General features: G+C 43.1%; 1 protein-coding gene across 13 annotated transcripts in view; it reads right to left on the bottom strand.

Moving 5' to 3' along the window:
- The window catches only part of LOC124545007 (protein bric-a-brac 1-like), a 467,428-nt gene that overhangs the window by 80,562 nt on the left and 371,351 nt on the right, over positions 1-15,515 (bottom strand). The window contains exons 1-2 of one of the 13 annotated variants that reach the window (XM_047123776.1): positions 11,541-11,665; positions 11,193-11,449 (exon numbers count right to left, since the gene is read on the bottom strand). The exons of 11 other annotated variants lie outside the window; for them this stretch is intronic. In XM_047123776.1, the coding sequence (XP_046979732.1) occupies positions 11,193-11,439 (247 nt within the window). In that variant the 5' untranslated portion in view covers positions 11,440-11,449; positions 11,541-11,665. Of the gene's footprint in view, positions 1-2,446; positions 2,640-2,777; positions 2,946-11,192; positions 11,450-11,540; positions 11,666-15,515 lie in introns of those variants that run through there. One more of the 13 variants, XM_047123773.1, reaches the window with a different exon arrangement.

The raw sequence follows: 15,515 nt of genomic DNA on the forward strand, positions 1-15,515 counted from the left end.
AGTTAAATGACAGAAATACAGCCATTACAATAAACGTAAACAGTGCAGCCATGATTCACGTACACAAAAGAAAATAAAAATATTGTTTGAACGGCCGCACTTTACGAATAAAATGTGACTCCATTGAACTTGAGACTACGATCGGATTGATTAGGGCACCCGTAAACAAAGTATAAGCTGGCATTTTTTATGAAACAACTACGTCCCCACACAATGTAAACACTCGACACGGTCGACACAGGGCACAATCAAGTCACAGTGACATCACGGAGTAGCATCACTGTGGTGAATCATAGAGGTATGAATGCGGTGAACCTTATGTTTTGGGTGGCTATTTAAAATAACTTTTTTACCTCCATGGTCACAACGGAGGACAGCAATGCGACGAAGATTCTTTGGCGCTTAGTGTTGATCATCTCTCGTCCTCGTTATGCATTACTTGTTAATGTAATTAACTGAAAAGTTGAAAATCGAAAATGTTAACATCAATGTGTACGTCACGTATAATGGATCTGTGTGTAATTTGTCGCCAAACTGTTAACGTCTGTCCTTATCGCATCCCGGCAAGAGCAGAGACAATTCAAAAAACGCCGTATTTGAGAAAACTATTTAAATAATTAATTCTATAAAATTTATAACCAATTAGTGTAAGCTTCAATTAAATTTCAAATGTGTTGTTGGCAGTAAATTGCATTCATGATATTTTTTTGTGCACGTTGGGACACTTCACTCGTAATTTCGGTGACAAACTAAAATTGCCGTTTGGCTACTTGGGGCAACTTTTCTTGCCAGGGTGCGGTACGAGTGTTCTAAAACGCGAGGACGCGAAAAATTTGTTTCTCTGCCTACTAAATCCTGAAGTATTAACGGAATTATGAATTTGTGTATCAACAAAGGGTCAATTTTACTGGATGTTTAATTTACCCGCTCAACAGCAGTTTGAATTTTAGGAAGGCGTACTCATTAGACCTGATTGAGCAAAAAAAACACCGAGATTCACCTAATCTTTGATTTACCAGCAACATCAGTTTTCTCCAAGTAAGCCTCGCGACAAATTAACTTCGTGACTGAATTCAAAGTCCGTTTAATGGAACATAATTAAAATTCTACCTCCGTTTTGCTCCTTGGTCACAAGACTTCCTAATACTGTCAGACATACTGGGAGGAAGTTGTCCAATATCCAAGCTTGTCACCTGATCCAGGGGACTGTAGCAGCGCACAACCCCACGCCCCACTCACCTACACATACCTCACCTTCTTTGACACTGGAAACAAAAAGAACTGTACGAACTTTCCGCGAAATAATTATCTACTTTAGACCTGAATTTTCAATAATAGCCATCTTTAAGGACTAGCGGTCGTTAAGTCAATCGTTATATTTATTTAGCACTTAACATTTAACACAGTAAAACACAAGAAACGCATTTTGAAAGTCATGCGCTCCTGTGGCTACACATTCTTAAATCACTAAACGACGGCACCCTAAAATGTCAAACAGTGATCACTAAATAATAAAAAAAAAAAAACTTGGACATAAAGCCCCATGTTAGGATGCATCTATTAAATGATTTAGGAATGGAGAGACCGATGAAAGAAGTGTGACCCGAAACGCACCGTTGTGTTCGTTTTAGCGCGGGTTTATGATAAATACAGATGATTAGACTTGCGGTTTCTAAGCGCGAGCCACTCAAAACGTGCTTGCACAAACATATTTGATTTTGGTACAAGCAAAGAACGACAAGATACTTCCGTATACGTAAGTAGGCCAAGGGAGTGTGTGAAACGAATGCCTACTAACCGTTTCTTGCTCCAACAAATTAGTACACGTGACTTTTTAGTAACAGTTTATTAACAAATTTCAGAAATAATGAGACAAACAAACATCCGCTGTTTCGCCAACCATAATCAGTGACGTTATCTTCGTGTAACTGACCGTTTATGACGCAGTGATGTTGCAAAACTAGGGATATGTTGATTGCTTTCTATTTGCGAAACCAGCGTTGTATCTGCTTCGGGGTTTTCTTTCTCACCCAGACCTGAAAATCTGCTACACTGAATTCCTACGACTCGCCACAAACAGTAACGTGTACATTCCGTGGGATTCGCGGAACTTTTCAATCATATTTGAAACATGCTGTGAATTTGGTTAACACTACATTTCACGATGCACTGTTAAAACTAAACTAACCACCACCAGCTTTCAAAATCACTGCTGTAGTTTTAACAACCATGAAGTACTTGATACTGTTTTATATTACAAGAACATGGGTGTAAAGTTACCGAAGTAATGATGTTCTTATGCTACAGAACACAAAGATCGAACCAGATTTTTGGCATTCACATCAACAAATTATCTAACTTCATAAGCTACTTTCAAAGTGTCTACTACGTGATACTACGAGTTAGGGTTAATCCCTGCTGCAATATTTTGGAACCATTTGCTCACATATATGCTCAGATCTGGACAATCTCCACGTGCCAGCCCGACTGCTGTTGACAGTCGAGGGAAATATTCTTGGAACTGCTCCAGGCCTCAACCGCGGTCGTTGCAAAGCGAGTGAATGCGTAGTTCCCGACTCTGTACGAAAATAGCCTGTCTCTCGGCGTATGTCGCCCTCTTCGAAGTGTAGTTGACACACCTAGAGCAAAAATTTAACACGTCATTTTGCTAAAATTGTGTTCCGATGCACTTATGTTTTGATAGAATGTAATTACGTCAATAGCACACGGTCCTAATCGAAGTCAAGAAGTGGTTACAGTCCACGCAGAATACGTGCCTTCGTGTGTATACTGGGTTCGAAATTATCTCGAGGGATTGCGGCAATCCATTGCTGACGAAGTGCTACATCCTTGGGAAAGGAGAATAGGTTCACGTTGTAACCTCTTCTATAATTCGCCCTGCAATTGGGCACGCAACATTGCATCACCATTTCTTAACCTTACGCTGCTACGGCCGTAACTGGTCGGTGTCCGCGGCTGCAACGCGGGCTGTTTCGCGTGACGTCACAACCAGCTTCCCAGGCAGTGTTGCCGCGACTGCCGCCCGCGCGGCCCTACAGCTCCACACCACGCGAGTGGAAGTTTGGCGTCCGTGCAGCTGCGCCTGCGTCCTTGTGGCTGTGGAGGACCCCAGCGGCCGGCACGCGCGTCATCTCTGGTCGATACCTACGTGGGGCCGCGATCACCTGATGGATACCTGACAAATATTCCCACTTCAAATACTGTATGTGTAGCCACTTAATGCTTCCCTCCATTGCAGTTTGTCTTTTAAGAACTGACAAAGAGAATGCTAGTTATATGAAACTACAATTCTGTGCCAGTCACAATGGTAGCACTGATTCATCCACTACGCGTTTCGACGAAACTATCACGAGTTGAAAACCATGTTACGTAACTGCTTCTAGGACCAAGCATTGCCGATTTCTTGCAAACGCATGAGAGATGGCAACGAGGTTACGTCGCAGCTTGTTCTGGTGATATTAAGTTGAATTAGCCGCAGTAGCTATAGACCCAACATACCACAGACGTTCTCTGTTAATTACCATTGTCGCAGAGTAATTATTCGTTGTTGCGCGGTGCTAAATTAACAGTATTCTCACACGGCAAGCGTATGAAGAATAGCGTTGTGCTTCACTATGATGCTGAAAATCGGATATACTTATCACTCTACCTGAAACGACATAAGTGGTTGTGTGACAAAGGAATCAAATTTCTCCCGTAAAGGCCTGTAGCGGATGATCCGCGCTTCGCGTGCGGTTGGCAGGAAGGGTCGATGGCTTACACAGACGGGCGGATGCACATCGTTGTTTGATCACATGTATAAAGGTGAGCTCGCTGCAATTAAGAATCATTTCAACCTATCGGATGTACAAAAAGAGAAATTCTACACGCGAGAGAAGGTTTTGGGTGCATCCAAAGGTGGACCGGAGATGTACGAAAGGAGCGTTCGTCACACTGTATTCCGATTTGCGCAACGACGAAGACAAATTTGTTACATATTTTCGTATGTTTTTCCGTTCCTTTCACGAGCTTGTCGGCATAACTCTCAAAAGGATAGCTACTACTACGACAGAACGAGTAGCAGCAACCTTAAAGTAAGAATATTAATTAAGTGTAGGGATGACTAAATGTATTTAAGGATTCAAAACTTTACTACAACTATGTATTACAATTGATGTCGACGTTGATTGAGCTAGATGGGTAGTCGCAACTTGCATCTGTAAGGTCGGACCCTCGTGATACGGCATAGATTGATTTTGATGCTGTTGGTATATGGTGGAGCACATGTGAAGGATATCAGTGGGTAGTGGGAAGACCTGAATGCTGCTGAGGAAGGGGGGGGGGGGGAGTGTACGTTTTAAGCTTGCGTGAGTAGTTTGTTTAGTTGCAGTTGAAGTACTTGACTACGAAATAATAGTTCCGGATTTTACATTTGAAGTCTTCAAAGAAGGCAACAACGACGCAAAGAATGCTCGGTCGTCTTCCTCCTTTTCCTTACTATCTTTTAATAATGCGAGCAAATTATCTTCAAATGTGTTCTTGATAGAATTCTTTCTCTCGAAGGCCTGTTTTTCGATGTTTACATTCGATCGGACATCATGGACTTGTTCTTCAGAGGTTTCGTCTCGACTTTTTTCCGCGAGTACGTCATTGTTAGTTATTATCTTTCACAGCCAATTGTGAGTCAATGTTACTCTGTTAGCGCTTCAGGTCTGGACCTTATTAAAATAACAAGTACAAAGCTCATAAATATTTTATTACTGAGGACACATCCATTTGTTATTTTGAGGAGGATTACATCCAAGATTTGAGATAGGATTATATCTAAAATTAACTCTACATTGCTCTGTGATCGTGAGTATGTATCAAACATATGCTTTATACTTCACACGTATAAAGGATGCGGAAGCATTTCCGGATCTTCATTACTCTTATTAAATGGATGCATCAACAACTGGACAGATTACGAGGCAAGTATGTGCCACTTATTTGGACTAGAAGAAGGCATGTCAAAGCCCCCCACAGACAAATAAGACGAAATTAGAAATGATTATCTAAATTTCGCCGTTTTTCTCATTGCATCGGAAAACATAATTCTAGTATAACCTAGCCATTGTTCTCACGGCCATCTGTGACTACTGCTTCATGTTAATTGATGTCTGAGAACGTGGAAGGAACTGATGCAAATCTATTTAAAAACAGCGTGTTTTGCGGGAAAATGGAACGAAGTACATTCGCGTCACTCCACCAACGCCTATGTGCAAAAAAACATTACTCACAAGGTGGTTTTTTAATTACCGACTTACCCGAGCCCGGAGGTTTACTGAATGCATTTTCGAAAGCTAAGTCGCAAGAGTAGGGTTTTCCATCTATCCCTGAATCAATCTTGATCTTGCAGTATGTTGCATTTTGCGTGATTTTGTTCGAGCAAGGGACAGATACAACTTTGAGGACGCCATGTACCTTATGCGATTTCGAAGATGTGGCAGAAACTACTACTGTCAGTAAATCGAGTAATACTGTGCGAGATATTTTTGCGGAGTATTTTGTTGGTACAGGAGCTGTGCCTCGACAGGAATAAAAAATTCACTGAATACAGGCCACCTGTCGGATATTTGCTGTTGTGTACAATTTTTCTACATAATTATCCATTGTGCTGCGCAGAAAATGAACTTGTGAATTTAATTCCTTGACTATAATGCTTTGTATTTCGTATAGAAAAACAAAAATACAAGGAAAATATGCGTCTACTTACCATGTTTCTTCTAATCTGCCTCGTTCAAACCTTCACAGCCGAGTATTATACTTGCACTGGCTTCTTGCCACGCCTTCAAAGAAATTCCACGGATCTTGTAGTCCCCGTGCGACGTATTTCATATGTACAGTGGTCTTTCAACTTCACTAATTAACACGTCGGTATCGATGTCACTAGGCATTGTGGAAACTTCTAAAATTATATTCTTATTGCCACGCCAGTGGAATGCTTCTGCAGCGAACGGTATCCGCATGACTGTGCACGCGCCAACTCGTCCCCATGTATTTGACTGACGCGGACAGTCCGCGGCGCGGAAGGCTTGCCTCTTGGGAACCATCCGCACACACTACCAACCGCGTGCGGAACGCGGGCCATCCGCAAACTGCGCAGCGGGCTCAAGTAAATGTACGCCAACGAATTTACATCAAAGATTTAAAGCAGTTTGAAACAAAGCATTGGCGAGGGCATGTTATGTACATTTTCCGTGTTTATGGTACTTTTGATGGGGAAACGATTAGTACTTTTATTAGGTACTTAGCAATAGTACGAATTGAATAAACTACTTGTGTGTTGTACAATTTACTGTATTGTATTCTACTACGCAACAATCAAATGAACGGCATACACAAGTAGTTACTTCAGTTCCTACTTTTGTTAAAAATGCAATAAAAATTATGATTGAGTTCCCTTGCGGTAAAAGTCTACTGTGAAACAACCACATAAAATTGAGCTTACATGTTCTCATGCACCTCCCGTAAATGTTTTGTACATTATTTATATGTAAATTTTTTCCACACAACCACAACATTGAGTCACGCTGTGTCACTGGTCGCACAGTGATAAGTATGTCTGATTTTCCGCGTCAAAATGCGTCAGCCACACTGCACCTTACACCCCAATTTTTTTTAATCTCTTTAAATTATCTGTGTGTCACATCTGTAGCTACCATTGTTAATTCATTAATTATTGGCATAACCTTATGAGGTTATGTTAACGATCTCACAGGCGTTTGCGCCGGCCGGTGTGGCCGAGCGGTTCTAGGCGCTACAGTCTGGAACCGCGCGACTGCTACGGTCGCAGGTTCGAATCCTGCCTCGGGCATGGATGTGTGTGATGTCCTTAGGTTAGTTAGGTTTAAGTAGTTCTAAGTTATAGGGGACTGATGACCTCAGCAGGTAAGTCCCATAGTGTTGAGAGCCATTTCAACAATTTGAACAGGCGTTTGCAAAAAATCGCCGTGGTGCTCCTAGTGCAAAATTTGTACTTCGGGTGTATAACAATCAGAAGAGAGAGCTACCAAATTCCTCACCCACTAGATGTAAATACATTTTTAACGACCTTACCAATATCAAGCCAAATAATCTATGAGAGGAAGAAGTGGGAATTGTGGCGCAACAACGCTGTGCTCAAAAGAACATGAAAAAAATTATTCAGATTCGGATTGTATGCACAGTCCCAAAACAAAGTTATTTAATGCATTTTCATTACGAGACATTCTACAACTGTGCTGAAATTTAAATTTATGTTCTATTTTACTGCTTCGGTTGAACAAAAAAAATGTCCAAGTCATGGACTGAACTAAAAGATTAAAATTATTGTACAAGATGACGTCATTATCCACTAATTGCAGCGTAAGTTTTTATTCTGCCATTGTGATTTCAGCGATATGCCGACCTCTGGCAAAAATAGTCGATGCCATGTGCAACGGCACATATTTTATACCTAACACGTAGCAGTACTCTTGTAGGGCTGTCTCGTAATCCATAGCAATGGAAGGAACACCTGTGATCGGTCAAGTGACATAATATCTCAACTATTTTGATGCAGATTTAAATAAATCTGACGATACATCGACATACAATGGAGTTAATTTTTCTACTCTCATGAAATTATTTGTATGTTACATACGACTGGCGAGAAGCAACAACTCTGTCGCAATTCTTTTAGGCAGTAGCTTTTACGAAAAGTTCTCCCTCAAATGAAATGCCAACAGTTTATTATACTACCCAGTAAAATGAAATGGATAGGTGGTGGCGGTTAGTGTTTAACGTCCCGTCGACAACGAGGTCAGTAGAGACGGAGCGCAAGCTCGGGTTAGGGAAGGATTGGGAAGGAAATCGGCCGTGCCCTTTCAAAGGAACCATCCTGGCATTTGCCTGAAACGATTTAGGGAAATCACGGAAAACCTAAATCAGGATGGCCGGAGACGGGATTGAACCGTCGTCCTCCCGAATGCGAGTCCAGTGTGCTAACCACTGCGCCACCTTGCTCGGTGAAATGGATAGTTTTTGTTTTTCCGGCAGATGGTTCTTGCTTATCCTATCAAAGCCTGTATGTCTCGTGAAACAGTAATTGCAGACATGCAAAAAGTTTGTCTCCAAGCATACTGCTCTGTATTGTCGTTTGACGGCAACACCATCTACCCGATAACCAAAAATACACCTCTTTCTCATTCGATTAGTCAATGAAGGTTTTTCTCTATTTAATATTACCTATATTTTGTTCTGTTTTTCAACCTGCGTCACGTATAAATGTTTTATTCGTGTCTACATTTTTGTTAAAGTCTGAGCATAATAGAGGAAATTAAATTACTTGGATGTTCGTTCCCTCAAGTCTTTTCGTCCGAGAATTACCTTTATTCAGACCAGTTTCCGTAGCTAGCAAATTCTAATAACTTCAAAAAAACATCCTGTGATAGTATGGCAGCCATTAACGTTAATAAAGATGAGACAATTCTTAAGTAACCATCGTACGACGAAATAATTAAAAGACAAACTCCACCTTAATGGGTAGATTAAATACTGCCGCGCCCTTTCAGAGGTGATATATACTTGTCATCCTTAAATATGAAACCCAGGTCATAAGGTACGGCAACGTTAACGTGTACGATCATAGTGCAGAAGGGCCAAATAAGCACATGTTTTATGCAACACACACAGGGGGGCCGGTTAAGGCTCAAACGACACAAGAAGCTGCTTGGTGTGTCAAGCTCAGAGGGGCGCCGTGGTGCTCCTAGTGCAAAATTTGTACTTCGGGTGTATAACAATCAGAAGAGAGAGCTACCAAATTCCTCACCCACTAGATTTAAATACATTTTTAATGACCTTACCAATATCAAGCCAAATAATCTACGAGAGGACGAAGTGGGGATTGTGGCGCAACAATGCTGTGCTCAAAAGACCGGAACATGAAAAAAATTATTCAGATTCGGATTGTATGCACAGTCCCAAAATGAATTTTCAATAGCATTAACTTGGAAACGGTACGCCAGTGATGAATAATTCATTTCTATGACTGGCAAAATCGGTTAACATGACGTGATGTTACTACTTCTACCTGACACTTCATCAAGCAAATAATAAGCAACATGTTAGTTTTAGGGCCTATACATGATTTTCATCACTGAGTTAACATATCAAGTAATTATCTTTATTCACTTCATATGATAGTTTTTAAGCTAAGAATGATCTTCTACAAGTAGTTTTTATACATAGTAGATATTCATTTACCTGAAGTTGGTAACTGTTACTGTAGGAAATGCCCAGAACATAAACGCACTATACATTTACAGGAGTTAGTTATAACAATTCCGCAAATACGTGAATCTTTTCGGACAATGTGCTCATAAATTCGTCATTAGATAAGCAATGCTCTCTACATTTACAGTTACACTCCACAAGCCAATCTAGAGTGTTTGACATTAGATGCTTGTAAAGTACCTCATGATACACGAAACCTCTTGTCCCATTTCTAAAGGCGCGTACACACTAGGACTAGGCCAACGAACGACTGACAGGATTCCGCCGCTCTGATAACATGCCGACCTTACTACCACTTTGTTACAAAGCAGCGGAGGGCTTGGCAGTCGTTGCATTTGCAGCATTTATTTTCCTGCAAGAAGCTGAGAAAAAGAAGGAACGACGATGGCGGACGCCCTCTTTTAGAATGTAGGGAGCAATGTTGTGCAAAATTACTATCTACCTCATAGTTGAACTGGAATATGGGTTAGTTCATATGTTTTCCCCTAATGAAAGTTACTGATCTCTAATTGTTATTGAATGTGCAGACCCTAAAAATTCCTAAGTTAACGTCTCTTCTAGGAGATCTATACCTCCAGCAGAAAGTTGACAGTCAGTGCTAGTTTCTTTTGGTCGTTCACAGCGGAAAGACGTCAACAAAGGCACCATTTTCTTTTTCATACCGTGCATATCCCTTTCTAGTACCTGGGTTATTTCCCGGCAAGCGCTTTGTCCTTTAGTTTGTTTTTATAATTGCAGTTCGTAGATGCCTATTGAAATTCCATTTCACGATAAAACTATCGGCTTCAGTCTTCGCTCCGTATTCCACTCTATACGACGGTATTTTTAAACACCATAGATAAACACCCTTTGCGAGAGCAAGCACTGCGTGCTGGAAACAGAGACTGTTTACATTTTTTCCGGACAGCCACATGTCGCACTCGATACGTTTTATGGACTGGTATCGATATGTAACAGCCAACTACTGCACTTTATACCGTAAGTTACAGAATTACTTATGAAGCTCTCAAGTGTGACGTACGGCTGTCCTGAAAAACACACATCCGTTCTAGAGACAACGAATTGATACTGAATCATCGAACATTTGACCGGCGCCCACACAGATGCGTCCCTACGACAACAAACCGCCGTTTTGGCGCTACCGCCAGCAGACCGAATCGCAATTCCGACCGACCGCTTCGTTGGCTCGGATTTGCCGCCCTTACACACTAAGCAAATCTCTGGCAATATATCTTGGGTGTCCTTCGTTGGTCTCGTGCGTACGCCGTTTAAGTTTGTATCTCCGTTATCGCTGAAGTCTATACCATCGAGTCTTATATCAGACTTCTTCGCTCCTCTTGCATCTAGCGACTTCGTGATTCGCATTCTAAAGGCGACTCACCGCTCCACAGGTTTTTAAACTCTGACTCAACACAGCCCTCTTCGTGACGTAGCAGTGGCTCTAGTTTCTCCAGTGGGCCTGTCGGCAAGTGCATTTCCTGTGGCAGTATCTCCGCACTCCCACTCCTTGGCGAACTACAAAATTCAGCAAGAGTTAAAATCTTGCTACTAGCTTGATTAAAATTTTTAAGTTTAGTATGTGGCAGTTTGCAATAGCATTTATGTTAATAACCACTTTTTAGGTTGAGTAAATGTGATTCGCGTAAGAGTACAGAAAGTCCAGCCATCTGCTGTTATGCCCGAAAACTATTCTATTCAATTTAACATTTGCTTCGACAACAAACTAGACCAATATCCAACTTATGTCGCAATGGAATTGTGTAATTGGGGAACTTAATATTTCAATAAACCTTGAATCTTCTACAGCACAAAAATGCTACATAACTTTTAGAATTAGTTTTAATATTAGTAAAGCCTGATTTTCCAGAATGGCTTTCAGATTGCAGAAACACACGTACTAGTATCAGTTTCCAGATAACTTTCACACTGTTGACTTGAAGACGATGGAAGTGTAGAAACCGTTCTTAGATGCACTGATGAAAATGAGGTATCATAGGTAGATCGATGTTTCGTAATCAAATGTCTTTTCAAATTTGTTGTGGACCCTCCAGTGTACGAATATGACTGTCGACATATATTACACCTTGCTTTACATCCTGGCTCCTCTTTGTAAAAAGCCCATAGCCTGCTTCTTTTCCGTTCCATGATGATTGCACTACACAATAACAAAATTTACTAAATTAACGTTAATGTTAAGTAAAACTGTAGAACGAGTGATTATAAAACAGAACTATCTTTCTACTCACCTCAGATCACAATATAACACTATAATCGAAATTAACACTTCATAAAAAAAGTCGCGAACTATGTGATTGGACGAAGTTCCCGCACTACATCGCTCGCGTCGTCTACTGGAAGCACGAACGGTATCGAGGAGTAAGGAACTCGAGGATTCCGAATACTGCCGACTCTAGCCGAGACCGACACGAACAGCAGGCGGCGCAGGAACATGGCGACTGACCGGGACGACTAGCCCCGCTGGGACTATAAGAAACTGGAGAAACGCGAGAAGTGCCGATTCGCAATGAAACATGTGGGGAAGAAGACGGGAGAGTAACGAAACGTTACAGTTTCTCCGAGTGATGAGGATAATGCATTGAGGAATATGGAAACTACCGTCTTATTCCGAACTGCGTACGGGGAAGAAAACGTGCGAGTAGCGAAACGGTAACAGACTGATGGCATATTCGTTAGCAGCGAATGCACACGATATGTAACAGCCATGGTGCAAAGCAAATAATATAATCTTAACAGCACAAATACCTCGCCCTCTCCTTGCATAAATATCCTGTCGATTTCCTAGCGATAGTTTTCACACTGCCACGACTACACCAGCACCTCCTTCCGGTACTAACAGCCGTTATTATTGCTCTATGAAAAACGTCCTCTCGTCTATGCACCTATCACATAACAGATTATTTCCCTTTTCCATTCACATCGTTGATTCCCCTTTCCCACCATTCTTAATCTTCACTTGAGGTTCATACGTTAAGTCGTCGCAGTCCTACCTTAGCCACACAAAAATCGATTCCTCAGTTGCTGCCCAATTCCTCTTTCCTTTCTTCAAATCTCTCGTGCAGTTTGTTCGCATAAAACGGCTACTGCCAATTACTACTATCTTTATCCTTCAATCACTGAATGCCTCAAAGTGTTGCGGAACTTGAATAAATAGTGTCATTTAATGCGTAAATCAAAGGCACAATCATTCCTGAAAGAAGATTTTTGTTCGGGTTAGGGTGTCTGATTGTAGTACCAGGCTCGCTCTCCCTCTCAGACCATTTTAGTGGGGGTACAGCTTCAAGATATCAAGTTCGGTTATCGTAAAGCAAAGCTTCGGAATCATTTGTAGCATACTGTAAATGGAAGTTTGAGTACGACACAGTGCCAAGGAAACATTTCTGATGGCTTGCACTGGAAAACAGCTAGTGTCCACGGTCAAAATTTGAAGTGGGAGGCACTGAGAAAGTGTCACGGCTAGCGAGAACACCGAAATCTGTTTCACTCGACGGTATCAAAGAATCTTGATAAGTTATGAAGTGCTTCTGGCGGAAGTCTGCTCTTGCAAGTTCCGATGGGAAAAAACGACTAGCGCACCTGTCGAATAAGGATAAAAAAACGTCCACACAGACAAATGCGCGCGCAGAGATCCTTGCCGTGCTTGACACGCGAGTGGACCCTGTGTCTTGCGAGACGCTCGACTCACCGTCGGCATCGGCGCCGGTGACGATGTGCAGCACGGCCCTGGAGACGGGGTCGCGGTCGGGCTTGCTGGTGTTGCGCGCCTCCCACTTGAGGTAGGTCCACTTCTTGCGCACGTCGGTCTCGGAGCGCGGCAGCCCGTCGGCGGCGGAGACGGCGGCGGCCACGTGGCGCCAGCCGTCGGCCCACTCGCGGCCGCCCGCCACCCCCTGCAGCAGCGCCGCGCGCTGCTCGCGCACCGCCGCCAGCAGCGCGCTCACCTCGCGCGCCGTGAAGTTGCTCTTGCGCGGCCGCGGCCTGTACGCGTGCGCCACCGCCTCGAGCGCCTCGGCCGACTGCGGCCCGGCCTCCACATTCCACGCCTGCCGGCCCAGCACATCGGGCGCGTACGGTCCCGCGTCGGCCATGAGCGGAGCAGACGGTCACGACGCGCGGTCTCCGTGGCTCGCGCTCGGCGACTGCCGCCCGCCCGGCCTCCGGCGGCCGCCGCTTTCCCGCCGCCCTGCCCCCTCCCCGCGCTTTCTCCGGAACAATGTCGGCAGCTCGCCGCATTCTAGAACACTCTTGCCGTGCACCGACAACGAGTCCTGCTCTACGTACCATCTCCTCCCACGCCAGACGAGACAATCTACCACAGACGCTCATTGCTCTGATCTGTCTGTCTAAGTTGACCAACGGTTATTCGACTCGACACTGCGGACATTTGACTATGGCTGACAAAGATGTAAGAAAATTTTTGGAGGGCCAAGCCCTGACGTGCAACGTCTACCAACCTCCACATTATCCGTTCTTAGTTCGGCGATTTTTGAAAAAATAAGAGGCCTGACGAAATATTTTCGTTCAGAATAAACTAATGTACATGTGATCTACGTTGAACAGTCAGAAAATAATGACTTAATTAAATTGTCGGACGAACACCTCTCCGTTGTTTCCCCATCTAATCTAAAGGTAAACGCGGTGACTGCCGTTGTACGTCTGTTAAGCCTGTTTTACACCAGCGACTTTCTGGTCAAAGTCGACTACTCAGAATGAGTGCAAATCAGCACCAAACCACGAAGAAAGTGTGTGTGTGTGTGTGTGTGTGTGTGTGTGTGTGTGTGTGACGTCAATTATCTATAGACTGTGCTGAGTGTGGCCGGCTGTGGCGTTCTAAATTTCAGAGTATGCTGCATACTACGCATGCGCAAAAACGAGGGACTTTGGCGGCGTATGCTAACATCCGAAGTTAACCTATTCTGCGCCGCGCGGGATTAGCCGAGCGGTCTTAGGCGCTGCAGTCATGGCCTGTGCGACAGATCCCGGCGGATGTTCGAGTCCTCCCTCGGGCGTGTGTGTGCGTGTGTGTGTGTGTGTGTGTGTGTGTGTGTGTGTGTGTGTGTGTGTCCTTAGGATACTTTAGGATAAGTAGTGTGTAAGCTTAGATTTCACACGCATTTGAAAATTTTTTAACCTATTCTGTTCATTCTCATTCCTATAAGAGAAATGGATTTTGTGTACTCTTGTTTCAATCTTTATTGTGTTTGAAACGTCTTGCTAAAATCGCAGGACAGGACAGGTAATTGGAATTGTGGAAAGGGGCCAAAATGAGCGACTGCCAGTTTACACTCTAACACACATAACTTTATTTATTGACCAAACATTACAGTGCAAATTCTTGAACTTAGTTATCGGCTGAATACGGCACACTATCTTATGCCTTCAATTTAAAAAAAATAAAAATAAAAAACCGGCTAAAAGCCATTAACTCAAAATTCAGACGCCCAAAGGAATATTTAGAAGGCAGAAGGCTTCACGTTAAGTAAGTTCTGTAATTTGGCTAAAAGCCCAAGACTTAAAGACTCAAGGTAAAATTAAATTTAAAAAAAAAAAAAAACAAGGCAGAAGGCCTTCAATTAGGCTGAAGGCCCCAAACAGTCTGATGCTCGAAAGACAAAGATCCTTAATTTAAAAACAGATGAGGCCCCATGACTCGAAACTCAAGGTGAAATAAACTTAAACAACAAACCCTCATCTTAAATTCGGCTGAAGGCCCAAACTAACACTTGAAAAGCAAGGAACTTTAATTTTAAAGCAGCTGAAGGCCCATGACTTAATACACCACTAAAAACAATTCAACTTTAATTCAAGACCATCGGCTATGTGCCATATAAATTCACACAACAGAAAATAAGAAAAGGCAGTGCAGCTAACGGCGCTCAGAAGTTTCGGGGGTCGGCCAGCACTTGAAATACTGATGTCTACTTGGTGAGACAGGCAGTCGGCACAACAAATCTCGATCTGACGACAACCCAACCAACAGTCAACGGACCCACCGGCAAGGTGACTTGCGATCCACTCGACCAGCAGACAACCGGGAGTTCAATGCAAACGTAAAAGGCATGGACGCCCACAACAATGCCTACAATAAGCTGTCGAACTACACACCGTGCTGGACAGTGACAACACGGTGAGGAAAGGACACTGACTAAATTTACGTCAACGGTCAGGGCAGGTACCCGGAATGTTAACGGCCACGAGGCAGA

Source organism: Schistocerca americana, chromosome 8 (assembly GCF_021461395.2).
Source record: "Schistocerca americana isolate TAMUIC-IGC-003095 chromosome 8, iqSchAmer2.1, whole genome shotgun sequence".
Classification (NCBI taxonomy): domain Eukaryota; kingdom Metazoa; phylum Arthropoda; class Insecta; order Orthoptera; family Acrididae; genus Schistocerca; species Schistocerca americana.